Source organism: Ursus americanus, chromosome 7, assembly GCF_024610735.1.
Source record: "Ursus americanus isolate L20-20 chromosome 7, mUrsAme1.1.p, whole genome shotgun sequence".
Classification (NCBI taxonomy): Eukaryota; Metazoa; Chordata; class Mammalia; order Carnivora; family Ursidae; genus Ursus; species Ursus americanus.
Genome location: NC_142133.1, coordinates 2,331,233 through 2,355,787, shown reverse-complemented (window position 1 = coordinate 2,355,787; position 24,555 = coordinate 2,331,233). Strand labels below are relative to the sequence as shown.

Sequence of the window (24,555 nt, the reverse complement as noted above, 5' to 3'; positions counted from 1 at the left end):
GTTTGTGGTTTGTGAGAATTGGTTGGTATCTAGTTATCTGTAGTTTTATAGACAACCTACAAAAATTTTTAACTTTTTTTTCTTTTAGGGTCCAGTTTATGGCATGAATAGGCTTCCACCTCAACAACATATATATGCCTATTCCCAACAGATGCACACACCACCAGTCCAAAGCTCATCTGCTTGTATGTTCTCTCAAGAGATGTATGGTCCTCCATTGCGTTTTGAGTCTCCTGCAACAGGAATTCTATCACCCAGGGGTGATGATTACTTTAATTACAATGTTCAACAGACAAGCACAAATCCACCTTTGCCAGAGCCAGGTTATTTTACAAAACCCCCAGTTGCAACTCATGCTTCAAGATCTGCAGAATCTAAGGTTATTGAATTTGGAAAAACTAATTTTGTTCAGCCTATGCCAGGTGAAGGAATAAGACCGTCTTTGACAGCACCTGCGCATACAACACAGCCAACTCCTTTTAAATTTAACTCGAATTTCAAGTCAAATGATGGTGACTTTACCTTTTCTTCACCGCAGGTTGTGACACAGCCCCCATCTGCAGCTTACAATAATAATGAAAGCCTTTTAGGTCTCTTAACTTCAGATAAACCTTTGCAAGGAGATGGCTACAGTGGACCAAAAGCTACTCAAACCATTGGACCTCGAAATACGTTCAGTTTTGGAAGCAAGAATGTGCCTGGAATCTCATTTACTGAAAACATGGGTCCAAATCAGCAAAAGAATTCTGGTTTTCGTCGAAGTGATGACATGTTTACTTTCCACGGTCCAGGGAAATCAGTATTTGGAACACCTGCACCAGAGCTGGCCAACAAGAGTCATGAAACAGATGGAGGGAGTGCCCATGGTGACGATGATGATGACGGCCCTCACTTTGAGCCTGTGGTACCTCTTCCTGATAAGATTGAAGTAAAAACTGGTGAGGAAGATGAAGAAGAATTCTTCTGCAATCGTGCAAAATTGTTTCGTTTTGATGCAGAATCCAAAGAATGGAAGGAACGTGGAATTGGCAATGTAAAAATCCTAAGGCATAAAACATCTGGTAAAATTCGCCTTCTGATGAGACGAGAGCAAGTATTGAAAATCTGTGCAAATCATTACATCAGTCCAGATATGAAACTGACACCAAACGCTGGCTCCGACAGATCTTTTGTATGGCATGCTCTTGATTATGCAGATGAGTTGCCCAAACCAGAACAACTTGCCATTAGATTCAAAACTCCTGAGGAAGCAGCACTTTTTAAGTGCAAGTTTGAAGAGGCCCAGAACATTTTAAAAGCCTTAGGAGCAAATGTAGCTACAGCAACAAATCAGGCTATGAGAATTGTAAAAGAACCCACAAGTCATGATAACAAAGATATTTGCAAATCTGATGCTGGAAACATGAATTTTGAATTTCAAATTGCAAAGAAAGAAGGGTCTTGGTGGCATTGTAACAGCTGCTCATTAAAGAATGCTGCAACTGCTAAGAAGTGTGTATCATGCCAGAATCTAAACCCAAACAAGAAAGAACTCCTTGGCCCACCATTAGTTGAAACTGTGTCTGGTCTTACTGTTGGCCCAGAAAATACTCCAGATAGATTTGCATCAATGACTCCAAAGAAAGAAGGTCACTGGGATTGTAGTATATGCTTAGTAAGAAATGAACCTGCTGTATCTAGGTGCGTTGCATGCCAGAATGCGAAGGCTGCTAACAAAAGTGGATCTTCATTTGTTCAGCAAGCTTCCTTTAAATTTGGCCAGGGAGATCTTCCTAAGTCTGTTAACAGTGATTTCAGATCTGTTTTTTCTACAAAGGAAGGACAATGGGATTGCAGTGTATGCCTCGTACAAAATGAAGGAAGTTCTACAAAGTGTGCTGCTTGTCAGAATCCAAGAAAACAGAGTTTACCTACTTCTTCTGTTTCAGCATCTGCTTCTTTTAAGTTTGGTACTTCAGAGATAAGTAAAACCCCAAAGAGTGGATTTGAGGACATGTTTGCTAAGAAGGAAGGACAGTGGGATTGCAGTTGCTGCTCATTACGAAATGAAGCAAGTGCTACAGTATGTGTTGCTTGTCAGAATCCAGGTAAACTGAGTCTATCCACCTCTGCTGGTCCAGTTCCTGCCTCTTTTAAGTTTAGTACTTCAGAGACAAGCAAAGCTCCAAAGAGTGGATTTGAAGGCATGTTCACCAAGAAGGAAGGACAGTGGGATTGCAGTGTTTGCTTAGTGCGAAATGAAGCAAGTGCTACCACGTGTGTTGCTTGCCAGAATCCAAGTAAACAAAACCAGCCTACTTCTGCTGTTTTAGCACCTGCCTCATCAGATACAGGCAAGCCTCCAAAGAGTGGATTTGAAGGCATGTTCACCAAGAAGGAAGGACAGTGGGATTGCAGTGTTTGCTTAGTGCGAAATGAAGCAAGTGCTACCACGTGTGTTGCTTGCCAGAATCCAAGTAAACAAAACCAGCCTACTTCTGCTGTTCTAGCGCCTGCCTCATCGGATACATGCAAGGCTCCAAAGGGTGGATTTGAAGGAATGTTCACCAAGAAGGAAGGACAGTGGGATTGTAGCATTTGCTCTGTGCAAAATGAGAGTTCTTCCTTAAAATGTGTGGCTTGTGATGCCTCTAAACCAGCTCATAAACCTATTGCAGAAGCTCCTTCAGCTTTCACATTGGGCTCAAAAACTAAGTTAAATGACTCTTCTGGAAGTCAGGTTGGAACAGGATTTAAAAGTAACTTTTCTGAAAAAGCTTTTAAATTTGGCACTGCAGAACAAGGATTTAAATTTGGGCTTGTGGATCAAGAAAGTACACCTTCATTTACATTTCAGGGTTCTTCTAATACAGATTCTAAGTCAACAAAAGAAGGATTTAGTTTTTCTGTCCCTATGTCTGCTGATGGATTTAAATTTGGCATTCAGGAGCCTGGAAATCAAGAGAAGAAAAGTGAAAAGCCCCTTGAAAATGACACTGGTGTTCAGGCTCAGGATATCAGTGGTCAGAAGAATGGTAGTGGTGTGATTTTTGGTCAGACTGGTAGCACTTTTACCTTTGCAGATCTTGCAAAATCAACTTCAGGAGAAGGATTTCAGTTTGGCAAAAAAGACCCTAATTTCAAGGGATTTTCAGGTGCGGGAGAAAAATTATTCTCATCACAAAGTGGTAAAATGGCTGATAAAGCTGACACTTCTGCTGACCTTGAGAAAGATGATGATGCCTATCGGACTGAGGACAGTGATGACATCCATTTTGAACCAGTAGTTCAGATGCCTGAAAAAGTGGAACTTGTAACAGGAGAAGAAGATGAAAAAGTTCTTTACTCACAGCGGGTAAAATTATTTAGATTTGATGCTGAGATAAGTCAGTGGAAAGAAAGGGGTCTGGGGAACTTAAAAATTCTCAAGAATGAAGTCAATGGCAAACTGCGAATGCTGATGCGAAGAGAACAGGTACTAAAAGTGTGTGCTAATCATTGGATAACAACTACGATGAACCTGAAGCCTCTCTCTGGGTCCGATAGAGCATGGATGTGGTTAGCGAGTGATTTTTCTGACGGTGATGCCAAACTAGAGCAGCTGGCAGCAAAATTTAAAACACCAGAGCTGGCCGAAGAATTCAAGCAGAAATTTGAGGAATGCCAGCGACTTCTATTAGATATACCACTTCAGACTCCTCATAAACTTGTAGACACTGGCAGAGCTGCCAAGTTAATCCAGAGAGCGGAAGAAATGAAGAGTGGGTTAAAAGATTTCAAAACGTTTTTGACAAATGATCAAACAAAAGTCACTGATGGAGAGAGTGAAAGCTCTGATGCAGGTGCTGCCAGTGCCTGCGATACAACCAGCAAGCCAAATCCCGAAAACACGGGGCCCACACTTGAGTGGGACAACTATGATTTAAGGGAAGATGCTTTGGATGATAGTGTGGGTAGTAGCTCTGTACATGCTTCTCCATTGGCAAGTAGCCCCGTGAGGAAAAATCTCTTCCGCTTTGGTGAGTCAACAACAGGATTTAACTTCAGTTTTAAATCTGCTTTGAGTCCGTCTAAGTCTCCTGCCAAGTTGAATCAGAGTGGGACCTCAGTTGGCACTGATGAAGAGTCTGATGTTACTCAAGAAGAAGAGAGAGATGGACAGTACTTTGAACCTGTTGTACCTTTACCTGATCTAGTAGAAGTGTCCAGTGGTGAGGAAAATGAACAAGTTGTTTTTAGTCATAGAGCAAAACTTTATAGGTACGATAAAGATGTTGGTCAGTGGAAAGAAAGAGGCATTGGTGATATAAAGATTTTACAGAATTACGATAATAAGCAAGTTCGCATAGTGATGAGAAGGGACCAGGTATTAAAACTTTGTGCCAATCACAGAATAACTCCAGACATGACTTTGCAAAATATGAAAGGGACAGAACGAGTGTGGGTGTGGACTGCTTGTGATTTTGCAGATGGGGAAAGAAGAGTAGAACATTTAGCCGTCCGTTTTAAACTACAGGATATTGCAGACTCATTTAAGAAAATATTTGATGAAGCAAAAATAGCCCAAGAGAAAAATTCTTTGATAGCACCTCACGTTTCTCGATCAGCCACTCCCAGAGAGTCGCCATGTGGCAAAATTGCTGTAGCTGTATTAGAAGAAACGACAAGAGAGAGGACAGATTTAATTCAGGGTGATGACACAGCAGATGCAACTTCAGAAGTTGGAGAAGCATCTAGCACGTCTGAAGCAACAACAAAAGCAGTGGTTTCTCCTCCAAAGTTTGTATTTGGTTCAGAGTCCGTTAAAAGTATTTTTAGTAGTGAAAAATCAAAACCATTTGCATTTGGCAACAGTTCAGCCACTGGTTCTTTGTTTGGATTTAGTTTTAATGCACCTTTGAAAAATAGTAGTGAAATTAGTTCAGTAGTCAAGAGTGGATCTGAAAGAAAAGTGGAACCTGATTGTGAAGAGTTGAAGAATTCAGATAGCAGACAATCTTCAGATGGCAAAGTCAAAAATCTCTTTGCTTTTCCAAAGGAAGAGTCCTCAACTAATTACACATTTAAAACACCAGAAAAGGGTAAGCACTTAGTCTTTAGTATAAGTAGAATTTTTCTTCCATTGATTTGTAAATATTTTGCTTAATGCATACACTCTTTGTAGGATACTAATATTTTAGTAAAGGTTGGATCATAAACATAGTGCTTTGTGAACAGCGAAAAAATAATGGTACAGATTTTTTTTCTCCCTAAATCTGTTTGCCTATGACTGTTTAAACAGCAACGGAGAATGTGGGTGTAAGTTTTTTAGGAGATTTGACTAACTGGAAGATACTTATATCATGTTTAGTGCAGAGAACAAGAAACTAATACAATACCAAAGTTTAGTGACTCATGTACTTGAATCAAGAGCATTAGCTCGAGTTTGATTTTCTTTTTAAGTGTTCATTCTTAAATGTATTCTTGTCACTCAAAAAACATGGTACTAAGATGTTTATATGTTATATAAGGTAGTCTTTCCACTATTTATTAAATGAGCAAAGAATGAAACTACCAGGATAAATGAATATGTAAGACAGCCAAATTGGTATAAATTGAGGGACTCCGGCTTTTTATATTTTAAAATTACATTCACTTTGATTCTCAAAATGTTCAAAAAATGAAATACTCTTTATTTTCTAGGATTTAATTTTAGCCTTTTTAAATCTAATCCAATGGCTTTTTGGACCAGCATCCCTTCCTCACAGCCTGAGAACAAAGGTATAGAGCTAGTATTCTCAGTATGAGATGCTGTCAGGTTTTTTAAGCAGCTGGTAGTCCTTAGCAAAGTAATTGGCTGTATGAAATTAAGTACTTAACACTAAAGTGTGCATGTTAAAAGAATGCCTGTTTAAACAAGTACTTTTTTTGACTGGTGGTGTATAACACCCTTTAATGCTGTTTTGGGCTTTTTTTTTTTAATGTACTTGGATGACATGTTTTCTCACTGTTGTATAGCATTATTTCGAGCAGATCCATTTGATCTTTACCTTTCGCTGCTTTGTACTTCATTATTCTCTTATTTTCAACTCTGCTTAATGAAGACCTGTTTTTTTCTAACATTTATCTTTAGCCAGGATGTCTGCTGGCATGTATACAGATGGAACAGTGTTTCCCTTTAAGGTTATCCTTTTGGACAGGGCTTAGAAAAATTCCTATTTGAAAGTAGATGCCATTTTTAACAGTCAAAACATTACATACCTGGTATGTTATAAAAGTAAATTTTGGTATTAGAGTGGAATAATAGAAAGTATAGGGGATCTGTTGAAGACCTTCAAGAGCAAGGTTAAAGGAAATGAAAACTCTGTTAGGGTCTAATAACATCTTGAGCGACACAACTATGTTCAGTGATAAAATGACAGTCCTTGATTTGGGGGCCCTTTACTCAGTCACGATACTAGCTAAAGAAGCTTTTAACCCTCATTCTTAAGGATGTATTCTTTGGGAAATGTGAAAAGTGTGGACTTTTTCCTATAAATGACACATACTTGCATGCATACTCTGGGACCCTAAGTTAAGAATCCCTGGCCTAAGAGCAGATATGTAGGACAAAGAACCTTATTCTGTTTCAAGTCCAAGAATGTCACTGTCCCAAAGGACCTTAGAGATGGAGGTTTCAAACACAAGGAAACTGAGGCCTGAGCGGGCTATCTGAAATTCCCAAGTTGTCTTTACCAGCTAATAGCAGAATTGGAGTAAGAATCTATATCTTAAGAGTATTGTAATTGATACGATGTTTTTCTAATTAAGGAGAGTAAAAGGCAAATATAACATTGTAAAAGGGCTCCAGTTATCTAGATCAGATCAAATATGACCTGTGTATGTAATTTAGAATTTTCTAATAGTCACATTAAAAAATAGAATAAAAAGAAACAGGTGGGAAAAAAAGCAGGTGAAATTAATTTTAATAATCTATTCAGTTACATTATATCTGAAATACCATTTCAAGTTTTTTTTTTTTTTTTTTTTTTAAGATTTTTTATTTATTTTATGTGACAGAGAGACAGCCAGCGAGAGAGGGAACACAGCAGGGGGAGTGGGAGAGGAAGAAGCAGGCTCACAGCGGAGAAGCCTGATGTGGGACTCGATCCCGGCACGCCGGGATCACGCCCTGAGCCGAAGGCAGACGCTTTAACGACTGCGCTACCCAGGCGCCCCCCATTTCAAGTTCTAATCAGTATAAAAAATAATGAGATACTTCATAGTCTGTTTTTTTTTTTTTTTTTGGTACAAACTCTTCAAAGTCCAGTGTGTTTCTGTTTTTGTTTTTGTTTTTTTTTAAGAGAGAGAGGGAGAGCCAACAAGAGTGTGCTTACAAATGGGAAGGGCAGAGAGAGAGTGGGGGAGACAAAGAATCTCAAGTAGACTCTGCACTGTGTGTGGAGCCCGACACAGGGCTCAATCTCATGATCCCGAAATCAAGACCTGAGCCGAAATCAAGAGTTGGACAGTTAACCAGCTGAGCCACCCAGGTGCCCCCAGCATGTATTTTTATACTTGGAGCAGGACTCAGTTTAAACTAGCCACATTTCAAGTGCTTCATGGCCACATGTGGCTAAGATACCATATTGGACAGCACCAGTTGGTACACGATTTGTTTTATCTGTTCCTTTTGCCGGATATTTCTCTTTATAGACCACAGTGTATTTTAAGAATCCCTTTTTTCTTTGTGTTTTGCTTTTTTTGTTGTTTTTCATCTATAAAAATCGTCTAAGATTCTTACAGTATTACTTACCCCTAGGATAACAGTGGTTTTAATTTAGTTTTATATGTTATCATGCTTGGAAATATGCAAAACTGGTTGTAACTCTGATCACCTGCCATCTTTGGCAATTGGTAACTTTCCCTTGTAGGAACTAATCAAGGTTAGCTTTGCATTACTTTCATATTTATACTAATCTTTGCTTATGATTTCTGTAAGTTTTTTTGGTTGTTGCAAATGCATGGGTATTTGGCTAAACTGTTGTTTGGTATGCCAAATATGGTTATGGCAGCACTATTTAAATACCTTTTACAATTATAGCCATTAAAAGTAATTTTTTTCAATGATGAGTGAGTAAATGGCAGTATTTTTTTGATTTTAAATAGATTCTGTGTTCGCTAAGGGTTTTGACAGAACGTTAAATTAGGCTTCTAATTCTTCACAGAGCTCTGTCCACATCAGAGTTTATGTTTTTTCATCACTATGCTATTTTAACCTAAAGATAAGTTCCATGGTTTTGTTTTCAGTTACGATATTGATGTTAATACCTATTTAATATCTTGTCTTTATAATTTTTTTGACTTGTTTTATAGCAAAAGAGAAGGAAAAACCTGAAGATCCTCCCTCAGATGATGATGTTCTCATTGTATATGAGTTAACACCCACCCCTGAGCAAAAAGCTCTTGCAAGCAAACTTAAACTTCCTCCAACTTTCTTCTGCTATAAGAATAAACCAGATTATATTAGCGAAGAAGAAGAGGATGGTAAGTCTTTTGTTATTTTAAACACATTCTTTTCATGCTTAGTAATGGGGGTTATGGTTAAATTCTTTTAAGTCTGCCTCTTAGAACCCTTATAGGTAGGATATTTATTCTCATTGTATGTGTTGTAAATAGTCAATGGATGTAATGATTGAAACAACTGCATTTATTAAGTGAGGATTTTGTGGATGGCATCCATAAGCTGAGCAGGCATTTTGAGACTTGAAAGCAATCCTAATTTCCTTGTTGACTTAGAGGGCTGGGAGAGTAATGAGACAGGTGGGTGTTTGATTATGGAAAACTTTGTGAGCCATATCAGAGTCTTTAAGTAGGGGAGTTCCATGCTCAAAGTTTCAGTAGGACCAGTTGAGTTTAGTGGTGTAGAGGATTGGGTTGTGGGATGTGGAGATTGGAAGATGAGCTAAAATGATATGGTAGAGTAGCTCAAACAAGAGGAGAGCCTGAATGAAATTTCTGTAATGACAGGGAGGCATTAGGAATATAGAATTGGCAAAATTTTGTGTTCTTTCAACATGGGGAGTAAGGGAAAGTATGAAGTTGAAGGATAATTCCTAGTTTACTTGTTTAATAAAATCAATTAAACTTTAAGATGAAGATTTCGAAACAGCTGTCAAGAATCTTAATGGAAAACTGTATCTGGATGACTCAGAAAAATGTAGACCATTAGAAGAAAAGCTAACAGGTATGTTAAAGTTACTAATTATAATGCTCTTACAAATTTTATTTATTCATTCATTCATTTGAGGGAGAGAGAGAAAGGGAGGGGGAAGGAGCAGAGGGAGAGAGAAAATCTTAAGCAGGCTCCGTGCCCAGTGCGGAGCCTGATGCGGGTCTCAATCTCAGAACCCTGAGATCATGACCTGAGCCGAAATCAAGAATCAGATGCTTAACCAATTGAGCCACTCAGGTACCCCACTAGTTACAATATTTTAAAAAATTTTTTTAACAGGAATCTTCTAATCTGATCATTTTTATAATTACCAGTTTTACTTATATACTATTTCTTTGGTGTTCTAAAATATTTGAAAATAATATGAAGTGTAAAACATTGTTTTCTTGGTGATCCTTGTTCTCCATTACCACTCATAGGTATTGCTATCTGGGTCTGTAATCTGTAGATTATATTGAGAACCATTTTGGAGAGTAGTTGGACTTCTTGTAACTTTCTTTTGCTTGTGTTCTGTGGGATTTTCAGATAATGAAAAAGAATGTGTTATTGTTTGGGAAAAGAAACCAACAGTTGAAGAGAAGGCAAAAGCAGATACATTAAAGCTTCCACCTACATTTTTTTGTGGAGTCTGCAGTGATACTGATGAAGACAATGGAAATGGGGAAGACTTTCAATCAGAATTTCAAAAAGTTCAGGACTCTCAAGTAAGAGCACCCATGTGTTGTGGCGAGAAAATGGATTAGGATCTACCAATCAGCTTTGACCAGAGAAAGAGGAATTTTGTTCTACATAGAGGACTGTAAAGGTTCACCCCCTATGTATATGTTGGATTTTTGTGGGGATGGGAGAGATGGACTGAGCAGATATCCCTAGGAGTGTTTACCGCAATACTAAGAATGATATTAAGTAATTCATTTTTCATGAAGTTGGTTTATTCTGTGGTGGGCAGAGTGAATAGGAAATAACATTTGAGACCTAGTTCCCTTGGCCTATACCTTACTTTGTCAATTTCATGATTTGATTACTTTTGTAGTGATAATTTTAGTAACTATCAACACCTTGGTTATCTTTTTTTTTTTTTCTGATTGAGGTTTGTAGTTTTTATTTTGTTATATTAGTCACCATACAGTACATCCCCAGTTTTTGATGCAATGTTCCATGATTCATTATTTGCGTATAACACCCAGTGCACCATGCAATATGTGCCCTCCTTAATACCCATCACCGGCCTATCCCAATCCCCCAACACCTTGGTTATTTTAATTTGTATTCCACAGAAAATAGAAGACAAGGTCCCTGTCTAGTAATTGTTTACAATCTAATATTGGCATGTATTCACAATGTTCCCGCCCCCTGAAGTAATACTGTTTTGTTGTTCTTTTGTTTTGTTTTTGTTTTTGTTTTTGTTAGAGATATGGTTAAAATGAAGTAGAGCCCTGGAATTAGTTACACACATATTGGTTTATTTAAAGGCTATGTGACTAGAGAGAGATGTGGTGTAACACATGGACCGAGTCTATAAGAAATTTATTGTTCTTCATAATCTGAGTGAGGAGTCTAGCTGGCCACCTGGGATGTGTAGGTTTAAACTTAATTCATCAGTACACATATAATTAATGACCATGAGCTGATGTAACGATACCACTTTCTCATTTATAACCAAATAGATTTATTTGTGGAAATCGGAAGTTTTTGCAGCAGTGGCCTCACCATGTTCAGTCTAAAGTGTATTTCAAATCACTCAACAGTTTCCCTGGACTCATTGGAAGTACATGGTATTTAATGGCTGTTACTTTAATTCCTAGCTGCTAGAGGCTTTATCATGTAGTTAGTCATTCAACAAGTACAGTATAGTCATATTAATAAAAATTTGGATTATACAAAAATTTTTTTTTAAAGATTTTATTTATTTATTTGACAGAGAGAGAGACAGCCAGCGAGAGAGGGAATACAAGCAGGGGGAGCGGGAGAGGAAGAAGCAGGCTCGTAGCGGAGGAGCCTGATGCGGGCCTTGATCCCAGGACTCCGGGATCATGCCCTGAGCCGAAGGCAGACGATTAATGACTGAGCCACCCAGGCGCCTCTATACAAATTTAAACAGTGATTTAAACATGGTCTCTTATGTGCAAAACTTACAATTAGTTATTGATTTAAAATTTATTTTAGAACTTTAAAACTGAAAAATAATTTCGGTACTGATGCACAGACTGAATTGTACATCATTTATTCTTTTTCTACCTTGTGGTGCCACTTTAGCTGGCACACAAGGACTTGGTATCTTTTGGCAGTATTTTCTGAACCACGCTGTCTTATAAGAGTTGAAATACCTTATTTGAGGTGACAATTGTATTATTTTAAAACATTCATCGTTGTTTTAAATTAAAATATCCTGTAACACTCTCATAGTGTTCATTAAATAGTAGTACTAGTGGCTATCCAAAAATACTTTTGGTACCAAAGTTAAATATGATAAATCTCTATAAAGGTTGAAAAATGCCACAATAAAGTATACATTTTGGAGGAGAGCAGGTACCCTTTGAAACACAGAGATGAAACAGAAAACTAAAAACCATTAAAGCTCTAAAATATGCTCTGAGAGATGTAGGTTTACACTCTCGGAATGCATTGTTCCTGCTTTACCCTCAGTTTAATTCATTTTGAATATGATATCCATTGCATAAAGTGCCTGTGTACTCTGTTTATAAGCGTTTACTGTGAGCTAGCACTGTGCTGACAATCGGGGATACAGCATTGAACAAAACAGAAGTAATTTGATTTGTTTGTGTTGAGTTTTCCATTCAAGGACTCTAAGGTGAGGCTGCATTAGGAACTGAATTAAAACCCCTTCCCCTCACCCAAGCAATCTAGCCTACTTTTTTTGGCTAACCTTTATTGTGATATAATTCACATACCATATAATCCACCCATTTTAAAGTATACAATTCAGTGGTTTTTTCGTATATTCACATGGTCGTGCAACCATTACCACAATCAATTTTGAAGAGTTTCATCACCCCAAGAAAACCTTTAACCTCTAGCAGTTACCACCCTTCCGCATTTCCCCCTAGCTCCTCCAGCCCTGGAAACCACTGATGGACTTTCTGTCTCTATATGTTTGCTTATTGTGGACATTTCATATAAATAACTCATGATGATATATGGCATTTTGTGTCTGGCTTCTTTGACTTAATGTTTTCAAGTATACCTACATTGTAGCATATATATGCATTTATTGATTTTATGGCTGAATAATATTCCATTGTATGGATATACCACATTTCATTTATCCATTCATCCGTTGATGGCCATTTGGGTTGGTTTTACTTTTTGGCTATTAGGAATGATACTGCTGATAGCATAAGACATTTGACACATAGAGTGAATTTTCTTTTCCTTGTGCTTCGGGTATGTTAAGGACTTTGTTCATTTGTGGTAATTTTTTTTAATTTATAGAAGTAAAATTCACTTTTTGTTGTGTGTGTATGTGCGTCTGTTTTCTCCAAGTTTTTACACCTGCCTGAATTCTTGTAATTCCCACCACAGACGGGATATATAGAATAATTCTAACACCGCCCCAGATTTCCTTCATATCATCCCTTTGTATTCAGATTTTCTCCTACCTATGTCTTTTAGCAACTGTTGATCTGTTTTCTGTTTCTATATTTTTGCCTTTTCCAGACTACACATAAGAATGAAGTCCTACAATATATAATCTTTGAAAATGGCATTTTTCACTTAGCATAATGCCCTTGAGATTTGTCCCAAGTTATTGTGTGTGTAGTAATAGTTTGTTCCTGTCTGTTCCTAAGTAGTGTTCCATTGTGTGGATATATCACAGTTTACTCGTTGATCCATGGAAGATTGTTTCCAATTTATTTTGCTCTTTTTCTAGTTTCTTAAAGTGAAACCCTGAAAGACTGATTTAAGACTGTTGTTCATTTCTAGTGTATTTAATGCTGTTAAGTTTTTTTCTAGGAACTGTTCAGCTCCCTCCCCAAACTTTTACTATGTGGTATTTTCATTTTCATTCAGTTAAAAATATTTATTTTCCTTATCTATTCTTTTGATACATGCATTAGATAGTATGTTGCTCCCAAATATTTGGTGATATTCCAAATATCATTCTGTTATTGATTTCTAGTTTAATTCCATTATTGTCTGTGAATATATTTTGAGTAATTTCAGTGTAGGCTTAATTAAGGCTGTTTTGGTGATTGTTGTGCACTAGGAATGTGTAGTCTGCTCTTTTGGGGTAGTGTTCTATGTTAATTAGCTCAAACTAGTTAGTTGATGCTGTGTTGTCCAAGTCTTAATATATCTTTGACTAATTTTTTGTTTCTTCTTTTTATTACTGAGAAGACTGTTGCTAGGTATAATTGGAGATTTGTCTGTTTCTCCTGTTAATTTGTGCTTAATGTACTTAGTTAGAAAGTGTTCCCTCTGCTTCTGTCTTCTAGAAGACATTGTAGGAATTGCTATTATTTCTTAAATGTTCGATAGAACTCACTACTGAAACCATTTGGTCCTGGAAGGATGTTAATTGATTGGTGATACATTTTCTTTAATAGGGGTAGGCCTATTCGGATTATCTATTTCTTCTGTGAGTTTTGGTAAGTTGTGTCTTTCAAGGAATTGGTCCATTTCATCTATTTTATCAAATTTGTGGGTATTATGGTGTTCATGAAATTCATTAAAATTTATTACCCTTTTAATATCCATCCCTTAAAAGTGAGTAGTGATGGCTCTTGTTTCATTGTTTTTTTTTTTTTTAAGATTTTATTATTTATTAGAGAGAGAGCATGAACAGGGAGAGCGGCAGAGGAAGGGGGAGAAACAGACTCCCCACTGAGCGGGGAGCCACATGAGGGGCTCAATCCCAGGACCCCAGGATCATGACCTGAACGGAAGGCAGACGCTTAACTGACTGAGCCCCCCAGGCGCCCCTTGTTTCATTTCAGATATTAATAATTTGCATCTTCTTTCTTGTTTTCTTGGTGAACCTACCAGGGGTTTATCGGTTTTTATTGATCTTCTAAAAAAATCAGCTTTTGATTTTGTTGATTTTTTTCTCTATTAATTTCTTGCTTTATTGATTTCTGCTATACTTTTCATTTTTTCTTTTTGCTTTAATACTATATTGCTTTTTGTTCTCTAGTTTCTTAAGGTGAAAGTTCTTTGATTTTAGATCTTTTTTTTCCTTTTCTTAAAGATTTTATTTTTTTTTGAGAGAGAGGGAGAGAGGAGGAGCCCAGGGGAGAGGCAGAGGGAAAGGGAAAAGCAGACTTCCCACTGAGCAGGGAACCAGATGCGGGGCTCAGTCTAGGAACCCTGTGATCATGACCCCAGCCAAAGGTAGGTGCTTAACTGACTGAGCCACCCAGGCACCCCATTGATCTTCTTAATATATGCATTCAGTACTGTATAAAGTTTCCCTTCCTTGCTTTTGTTGCATTTTATAAGTTTTGATAAGTTGTTTCATATTTAAAAATATTTTTAATTTATCTAGAGACCTTTGGATACATGTATTATTTTAAAAAGTGTGTTGTTTAGTCTCTAAATATTTGGGATTTCTCTAGCTATATTTCTGGTAATAATTTCTAGTTTAATTCCTTTGTGGATCGAGTATATACTTTGTTTGATTTCTGTCCTTTTGAATTTGTTGAGGTGGCGTTTTGTGGGCCAGAATGTGGTCTTTTTTGGGTAAATGTTCTGTGTGAGCTTTCTGTTACTGTATTTTTCAGTTATAAAATTCCCACTTGACTCTTTTTCTACCTCCAGTTTTTTTTTGCTGAGAACTTGTTATCTTTTCATTTGTTTTGAAGAGTATTTGTCCTTACATCCTGGAGCACTGTTACAATAGCTTCTTTAAAGTTTTTTTCTGATCAGTCAATACATGGTTCATTTCATGACATCCCCCACCCCCTGGCCAGGAAGAGTTGGCTTTTTTTGGGACTTTTTTCCATCTCTGTCATTGGCAGCTTCAGTTTTGGAGCTGCTCTAGCACCCAGGTTGGAATATAGGTTGGTGGGGAAGGAAAAACCCCGGGAGGTTCTTACCACCAGTTTATACCTCAAGTCTTGGAGTTCTTAATCCTCCTGCTTTCATCCACCTTTCAGAGGCTTTTTGTACTTGCTTTATCTGTTTCAGTCCAGTTCATTCGTAGGCATTGGGAAAGATAGGATGGAGCATGGAATGGGAGAGAGAGGGTGAAGTGTGCTTATTCCATTTTGTCCAGAACACCCAAGTCCTCAATTTCTTTTAAAATAGGGTATGTGATCTGTTTTGTCAGTCAGTATTTAATGGCATGGTTATTTGTTACTACTTCTTTGCAGAAATCCCAGAATGCGGAAATAACTAGCACGACTGACAGTGTGTATACAAGTGGGACTACAGTGACTGTACCATTTTTATGTAAATCTGAAGAACCTGATTTTATTACCAAATCTGTTAGTTCACCACCTATTTCTTCTGGAACTGTGGACAGACCTGTAGATTTGTCTACTAGAAAGGAAAATGATGCAGATTCTACAAGCCAAGGTAAAATTTGATATGTTTATAAAAAACCTTCTAGGCATACATTATATAAGGTGCACCTACCTACATGTGTGTTTGAGAAAATAGACTCAAATGTCAATTCTAAAAACTCCCTTCCCTTAAAAAACACATTTTGAAATGTATAAAAGGGCATGAGATATTTGTAAAAATAACCAGAAAATTATACTGCTTTGTCAACAAAGATAATAAACATGTATTTTTATTGTTAGAATTATAGTTATTAAGGAATATGAAGCATTGTGACTCTGACCTTTCTACCTGAGAATAAATGACAGTAGTTTTGTTTATGTGGAGATTTTCTTTGTGATAATGGTCTCATTTGAATATTATATGAATTATCATTGAAGTATATTATAATTTATATATGAAGTAATTGTAGATATTACCATAAGGTGGTTAAATTTTTGATACTACTTCAATGTCTTTTTCTCTACCTGCTTCATTAAATTAATCAGTTATAGTAATTAAGATCTGATATGCTTTCCTCCTTGTTTTTCCATTTCAATTGATCTTAGAAGGGGGGAATCTTTTATGATTATATTCCTTTATAATTGCTTGTCTGTATTACCTAATTTGTTTCAGAAGTAGTCTTGAATAATGCATAGTTACTACAATTATAGGCACTTGAGAGTCTTAATATGTTAGAAGAGGAAGTAATTTCAGACCTAAAACCTCATATGCTTTCAGATAATGAAAGTAAGGCTTTAGGACTCTCAGAGATCATGTAGCTACACATTGTCAGAATTAAGACCCCCAAACTCCTGGTGACCGTAGAAAAGTAAGCTGTTCATTTTTCGTGAGCTTATTTAGAATAGAGAACAGAAAAATTCTTTTATGTAGATCTTTCCTAAAACCCTACCTGCGAATGAATGTTAGTTTTAGATTATAGAAGACTCTATAAAGCAGAAACTGTATAGCTCTATTATCTGGCTTAGTATAGATCTACATTTCATTTTTAAAAAAGATTTTTGGTATGCTTTTTGTGTAGTTTTCCATGAGAATAGAACCTGTAAACTTAATACTGAAGAAGTTCAAAACTGGGTGTATTTTGTAACTTTTCTTTAGAGAAATAACTGGAAGACAGACACTGCATACCACACACCCAACCCCTTTGGTAGCATAGAACATCCCACTCCCATTCCCGCTGGGTCCTGGGTAAAGTTTTGATGTTCATTATATATTAAATGAAATATTAAATTATTCTTTTCCTTTTGCCAGTGGAAAGCAAAACAGTTTCATTTGGATTTGGCAGTAGCACAGGGCTGTCATTTGCAGACTTGGCTTCCAGTAATTCTGGGGATTTTGCTTTTGGTTCTAAAGGTAAGATCAGGAGGAGAGATTTTAATGATCATGTTACAGAATCAAGCACAACTGAAGAACTAGTCCTTTGCCACAGTGTTGTGACTAAGTTGGACATTTCTTCCGTCATCTCCGCCTTCCATTTTGTTTAGAGTTTTAATAAGGAAGGGCTTCTGTATTTTACTATTATTTTTGACATTTATTAATATAAACCATAAAAATTTTCTTTTAATTCACTATAAATCCTATTGATAGTCTTCCCCATCCTGAAATGTAGAACCAAAAGTTTTGGAATTACCTTGATTTTGGTGCATTGTTCTTTTAATTATACTTTTGGATTTGGTTTTTGTTATTATTTCAAGATTTGTGCATCTGTGTTTTTTAAGGAGATGATTTTATAGTTTTCTATTTTTCTAGTTTCCTTGATTGAGTTTGAATATAAGGGTTGTGCTAATTTATCATGATAAATTTATGGTTGGTGAGGTTTCCCATCTTTTTCAGTGGTTTTCTGTTTTTAGTGCATTTTGTATCATTTGTAGCAAATAATACATAACTTGATTGTTTCAAGTTTATTGGCATATTACTTTCTCATTCTTATAATGACTTTCACGTATCTGATTATAGCACCACCTAAGTTGTTCTTATACAAGATGCTTGATTTGTGGAATAAATTTTATTGAAGATATATACTTACATGATTTATCTAATTCATAATAGTGTTCTTCCCTCTCACATGCTTACACTTGTTTCACAGCACCCTCCACTTACAGAAGCACATGTAAAACTTTCAGAAATTACCTTCAGGTATTTTTTGTTATGCTGGAATTCATAGCTTCACTGATGTCAATTTGCTTTATTTTTGTTTTAATGCCTGAAGTCAGAGGATAATAAGCCCTATAGTGGTTATAGTTATCCACACACACACAAAATTTCCAAATAAGTCGATGTGTTAGGTTGCTTGTTATTCAGTGTAACCTTTTCAAAGTCCTCTATCCCTACTGTGCAGTTAAGTGTGAAATAGGCTAGACTCCAACCTCATGACATTTACTCCTTATCACCACTCGTCATTTTTCAGTGAGACGATTCACCAAGCTCTTTGTTCAGCTACCTTTCTTTCTTTGTTTTGATCTTAGATCTGACAGGAATTTGTGCTGCCTTTTCAAAGAAGTACCTTTTGGTTTTGTCAGTTCTCCGTTTGTTTGTGTTTTTGATTTATCTTTAGATTTTGTCATTACTTTTCTTTAAATTAGTGTTTTTTTTTTTAAGAGGTCGTAAATGTCACCAGGATGTGGGTATCGTTTTTTTTTTCTTTCTTTCTTTCTTTCTTTCTTTTTTTTTTTTTTTAAATAACTTGTTCCTGGCATTGTATGGACCTTTCTGATTTTAAATTTTTTGTTGTAGTTGGTTTTTTAAGTTCAGAGGAATCTTTTTTCTCCTTGTTAACTTGCATATTCTTTTTTCTGTGGTGATTCTTTATCTGTTCATTTTTATTGTGATTTTGTTTCTTTTTTTTCAAAATTCATTTTCTTTGCAAGTTCTATTCACGTAGGTCTGCTAATCATTCCATGTCCGTTGTGTAATATTTAATATAGAAACTAAGAGAATAATAAGGGCGTTCCTGTTTAGAAATCACCTGCCTTTGTCAATAATCACTATTTTTATCATATTTCCTTCAGATTTTGTAACGTTTTCATTAAACCTGGACACGTAGTGGAAGTCTCCTATGTACTATTACCTAGAACTGTTATTGTGAAATTGATATTATTGACATGTGTATCTTTATATTTTTACTGTAAAATTCTTCCTCCTGGTCTCTTCAAAGCAGTGGTTTTCAGAAAACCCTTGGCTTCGTATTAGAATTTCCTGGGAGGTTTTTTGTTTTTTTTAAAAAACACCTATTATATTGGGTTCTCTTGGGCATGGTAGCCCAGGCATTGATATCTTACAAAAGTTCCTGTGTGATTCTAATAATTTGTTAAGAACCATTGAGACATTTTGGAATTTTCTTCCATACCTCTCCTAGGGTCTTTGGGGATAATTAAAAATTTTTCTCTGCTTGGGAGTTCCTGAACCAGTTTTGTTTTCTCTTCTTCGTTTTTTGTTTTTAAGAGAGAGAGATTGGAGGGGCGCCTGGGTGGCACAGCGGTTAAGCGCCTGCCTTCAGCTCAGGGCGTGATCCCGGCGTTGTGGGATCGAGCCCCACGTCAGGCTCCTCTGCTATGAGCCTGCTTCTCCCTCTCCCACTCCCCCTGCTTGTGTTCCCTCTCTCGCTGGCTGTCTCTATCTCTGTCAAATAAATAAATAAAATCTTAAAAAAAAAAGAGAGAGATTGGAGAGAGAGTGTGTGTGTACACATGCAAGTGGGGGGCAGAGTGAGAGGGAGAGAGCATCTTAGCTTCACGCCCAGTACCAGAGTCTGTTGTGGGGTACGATCTCACAACCCTGAGATCATGACCTGAGCCAAAATCAAGAGTCAGTTGCTTGACTGAGCCACCTAGGCATCCCTCTTTTGCAATATCTTCCTAAGAATTTTTGTCTTCTGTCTCTTTTTAAAGTTTTTTTTTCCTGTTTTTTTTTCTCCCCACTAAATCTGGCTTTGAGGGAGTTACTGTTAAATAGATACTCATTTTGTGCTCTCTTCAGGGTGCTGAGTTACTTTTTGAATGATCTGTGATATTTTTGCCTTCTTAACAGTTTTTAGCACTGGATGTAGGTAGAATTTTCTAAGGTAGTGATTCATCAACAAGTGATGAAAAGTTAAGAGGTGTTTCTTTCCTCTAGGATAGTGAGGAATGTATTAGCAGGCTGGGCCATCTCAGTTGAGATGGGGATGAAGAAGTAACTAGTTTTCATCTTCTTCAAGGTGTAAGAGAGAGTAACAGTCTTTGTTTCTATGCATGGGAACAGGGAGTCTTCAGCCCTAGTAGCCTACTATCCCTTGAAGATAGCTGGAGTCAGTGAGCTTCTCCTGGTGCTACCATCTACCACCTGGCCAAGAAATCTAAGCTGCAACACAAGTTACTTCAGGAAGAAGTTGAGGTAGAAAAGCTATAAACATGTGATTAGGCTTCAGAAGTAGCAAGTGTCCCTCTTTGAGAGGACATTTTTAGGTTCAGAAGTTATTTTTCACATGTTGATAAGTATTTTATGAAGTTAAAATTACCGTTGGAGCTGAGCTAATTTTTCAAAGTTCCAAGATACGTATTTTTAAGAACATGTTTCATTACTGAAAGTTCTTGGGTAATTTAGTAACATGAAATTTGCCTAAGGTTCAGATGATCTTATCTTTGTAGCTCAAAGCATAAACAGTACTAAATGTACTGTGTGCCCACTATATGAATTAAACTTGTCAGAGTAATATAATTTTAAGCATTTTTACTAAAAGTATATGTCATATCATTGGAAATTATAGGCCTCAAGAAAGTAACGGGGATTAAAAGCATATAAAATTAGATACCACTGTTTAAATATCCTAATTTATTCATCAGATAAAAATTTCCAGTGGGCAAATACTGGAGCAGCTGTGTTTGGAGCACAGTCCACGAGTAAAGTTGGCGAAGATGAAGATGGTAGTGATGAAGAAGTAGTTCACAATGAAGATATCCATTTTGAACCAATAGTGTCATTACCCGAGGTAAATATTAAAGAATGGAACGCTTACTAATAATTTCACATTTTAAGTTAAAAACTTGACGTAGACTTGACTTGTAGGACTAATTTTGTTCGCATTTCTTTCAGAATATTTACCCTTCAAATGGAAGCTTTTTATTATTTATTTTATATATATATAATAGATATATATGTACTTTATATGTTATATATATATATATATAAATTCTACATGAAATTGTTGGGAAGAACTATGTTTTTCCATATGTTTTTAGAATATCTTGTTTTCATAACATAATTCTGGGAGTAAAAAAGTATCCAGGGGCGCCTGGGTGGCACAGCGGTTAAGCGTCTGCCTTCGGCTCAGGGCGTGATCCCGGCGTTATGGGATCGAGCCCCACATCAGGCTCCTCCGCTATGAGCCTGCTTCTTCCTCTCCCACTCCCCCTGCTTGTGTTCCCTCTCTCGCTGGCTGTCTCTATCTCTGTCAAATAAATAAATAAAATCTTTCAAAAAAAAAAAAAAAAAGTATCCAATCTCTTACTTGCCAAAATTCTTTCAATAAAAAGTTAACTACATTTGCTGGACAAGAATGGTATTTTAGGCAAATTACTTTGTCAGTTTTCAACTACAATCAGTAGTTAATATTTCTCTTTAACAACACTTTTTGAAACCTCTTCTGTCCTATAAAAGAATGTATTTACTTTCCAAAAGGAGGAAGAATACTATATAAGAGGAATAGTCATGACAGATCATTACTGCTTCATCCAAATCAAATATATTCCTAGCCCTGGGATATTACCAGTTATCTTGATACTGTAGTTCAAATTCCATTAATGTCATTGCAAAGACAATATCATGAGGAATTTGGATCTTTGGAATTTGTTATGTAATATGTTAAAAGCAGCAGCTTATAATTTTATCTGTTGTCATAGGTAGAAGTAAAATCTGGAGAAGAAGATGAAGAAATTTTATTTAAAGAGAGAGCCAAACTGTATAGATGGGATCGAGAGGTCAGTCAGTGGAAGGAGCGTGGTGTAGGAGACATAAAGATTCTTTGGCATACAATGAAGAATTACTATCGGATCCTAATGAGAAGAGACCAAGTTTTTAAAGTGTGTGCAAACCATGTGATCACAAAAACAATGGAATTAAAACCCTTGAATGTTTCGAACAATGCTTTAGTTTGGACTGCCTCAGATTATGCTGGTGAGTTCTACATTCAAATGCTACTTTTCACTTTTTTGGACTTTTCTAAAATCCATAACAAATATATAAGACAGTTTATAACCTTTATTTTAATATTAAGGTCCATCCCTGTGTTGTTTTGTTGTTTAATAGATGGAGAAGCCAAAGTGGAACAGCTTGCAGTGAGGTTTAAGACCAAAGAAATGGCTGATTGTTTTAAAAAAAAATTTGAAGAATGTCAACAGAATTTATTGAAACTCCAGAAAGGACAAGTATCACTGACAGCAGAGTTATCGAAGGAGACAAATCCTGTGGTGTTTTTTGATGTTTGTGCGGATGATGAACCTTTAGGACGTATAACCATGGAATTATTTTCAAACATTGTTCCTCAGACTGCCGAGAACTTCAGAGCACTCTGCACTGGAGAGAAAGGCTTTGGCTTCAAGAACTCCATTTTTCACAGAGTAATTCCAGATTTTGTTTGCCAAGTAGGTATTTAATTGTATATCACAGTTGAAGTCTAGAAAAGTGAACTATACTAACTTGGGAAATTTGAGTGTTTCTCTTCACCTGGAATTTTCTTAAGATTTCTTTAGCTTTTTTGTATATTAGTTGGTGTCACCACCGAACTTCTGTCCCCACAAAAACTTTCAACCTAAAATGATTCAAATTTCTAAGACCTTGAAACATGCTAGAAGTTGAAGGTTTCGGGAAAAAGACCTTTTCATTTTTGTCTTTCAAAAATGGGTATTTCTTAGTTTTCAAACCACATTCTCAAGGGAGCTGTTTTTAGGACTAATGTGTAGTGATAGATCTGTGTCTATTTTATTATTTTATTTTTTTAATTGAAATCTTCTTTCAGGGAGGAGATATCACCAAACATGATGGAACAGGAGGACGGTCTATCTATGGAGATAAATTTGAAGATGAAAATTTTGATGTGAAACATACTGGTCCTGGGTTACTGTCAATGGCCAATCGAGGTCGGGATACCAATAATTCTCAGTTTTTTATAACACTGAAAAAAGCAGAACATTTGGACTTTAAGCATGTAGTATTTGGGTTTGTTAAGGATGGCATGGATACTGTGAAAAAGATTGAATCATTTGGGTCTCCTAAAGGGTCTGTTAGTCGAAGAATTAGTATCACAGAATGTGGACAGATATAAAATCATTGTTTTTCATAGTAAATTCTACCTGTATAAACAGTTGAATTGAAGCTTAGCTGTTGTGACAATATGGTAATTATGTTCAGCTTTTGAAAATGGACGTTTCCAATGTATAAATGTAAAATTGCAGCTTATAGCTGTTGTCACTTTTTAATGTGTTATAATTGACCTTGCATGGTGTGAAATAAAAGTTTAAACACTGGTGTAAATCAGGTGTACTTGTGTTTATGTACTCCTGACATATCTGTATTAAAATGGAATAATACTAATCTTGTTAAAAGCAATAGACCTTCTCAGACTATTGAAGGAATATGATATATGCAATTTAATTTTACCTTTTAAGATATTGGACTTCCTGCATGGATAAACTTAAAATTTGAATAAAGGGACCACAACTTGGATAATTTTTATTTTAGATTTGAAATATATTTGGTAATTTTAATGATTGGTGTGCTCATTTATGCATAGAGACTCACTTATGAATGGGTAGAGCCACAGAGGGTAGAGACTTAACCAAAGTGCTCTTCTATAATCCTTGCACCTCCTGTATAGTTAAATTAACTTTTAAGTAGAGTACCTTCTTTTCTTAAAATGATATGTAGTTTCCTGTGCCCTTTCAAAGGTATTAAATTAATTTTTACATTTTAAACAAGTATTTCCTTAGTTTTTTTGTTGGTTTTTGTTTTTTAACTTTTCTGTCATCTGTTTCTACTACCTCAGACTGCAGCTTGGTTCTGATAGAACTTGAATTTTTCCTTGCAGTTATTGTGATAAAGTATGACTATTTTAAAAAGGTCTATACCATGTTCTTTGGTTAAAGATTTGCTTTATACTAGATTGTTGCAGTACCTTTTTCTGGTGAATTTTGTAGCAAAAATAAAGTGACAATTGTTAACAGCCATGACATTTAAAAAATTTATTACTTGTGCATCTAGTTGTTTGTTCATTCTAGAGCCAAAGTAAGGAGGACAATTAAAGTTCTGTAAATCAGACTGCCACATATTTCCAAAGCTCCCAAGAAAGCGACTTCTTTTCAAGTTTGGTACATACACACAAAATTTATTTGGAAATGACTAGTATCAAAAGTTAGGCAAACTGCTAAAAAGGCCGCAGAGGGGCGTGGCCAGGGGGAGAGGGGGAGATGTTCTCATCATCCTATTGAATATAAAGCTACAAAGAATCTAGAGCACAAAATTTTGTGTATTCTGATTACCAACAGTGACTGCCTTCTACCCTCCTGTGTTCTTCCCATCTCATTTTGTTTAGTGAAAGACAGTGGCATTATTCCGCTGTTTGGGGATTTGGAAATAGGTTATCATATAATACCTGTTCAGCCACCAGATAGAGGAGGAGGGGGATGTCATGTGTGGTGTGTATAATGAGTGATGGAATATTGTAACTAAATCCACTTGGCCACAAAGCTAGGTAACTGAAATAAACCTAGTCCACTGTATCAGTTGAAATTACCTGAACCTTAAAGAACACCATGGACTACATATATGCACATTTAATATTAAGAATTGGCTTCTTTGGAGACCTGTGTCATATAAGTTGATATAAAGTG

At 36.3% G+C, this 24,555-nt stretch overlaps 1 protein-coding gene across 3 annotated transcripts in view; it reads left to right on the top strand.

Annotated features, from left to right (window-relative positions):
- The window catches only part of LOC123776081 (E3 SUMO-protein ligase RanBP2), a 79,707-nt gene extending 55,788 nt beyond the window's left edge, over positions 1-23,919 (top strand). For 2 of the 3 annotated variants that reach the window (XM_045771863.2, XM_087863228.1), the window contains exons 20-30: positions 89-5,060; positions 5,662-5,739; positions 8,314-8,484; positions 9,092-9,184; positions 9,698-9,876; positions 15,505-15,709; positions 16,946-17,047; positions 20,515-20,660; positions 21,571-21,844; positions 21,977-22,311; positions 22,686-23,919. In XM_045771863.2, the coding sequence (XP_045627819.2) occupies positions 89-5,060; positions 5,662-5,739; positions 8,314-8,484; positions 9,092-9,184; positions 9,698-9,876; positions 15,505-15,709; positions 16,946-17,047; positions 20,515-20,660; positions 21,571-21,844; positions 21,977-22,311; positions 22,686-22,991 (6,861 nt within the window). In that variant the 3' untranslated portion in view covers positions 22,992-23,919. The remainder of the gene's footprint in view (positions 1-88; positions 5,061-5,661; positions 5,740-8,313; positions 8,485-9,091; positions 9,185-9,697; positions 9,877-15,504; positions 15,710-16,945; positions 17,048-20,514; positions 20,661-21,570; positions 21,845-21,976; positions 22,312-22,685) is intronic. The other variant, XM_045771864.2, reaches the window with a different exon arrangement.
- The last annotated feature ends 636 nt before the right edge of the window (positions 23,920-24,555 follow it).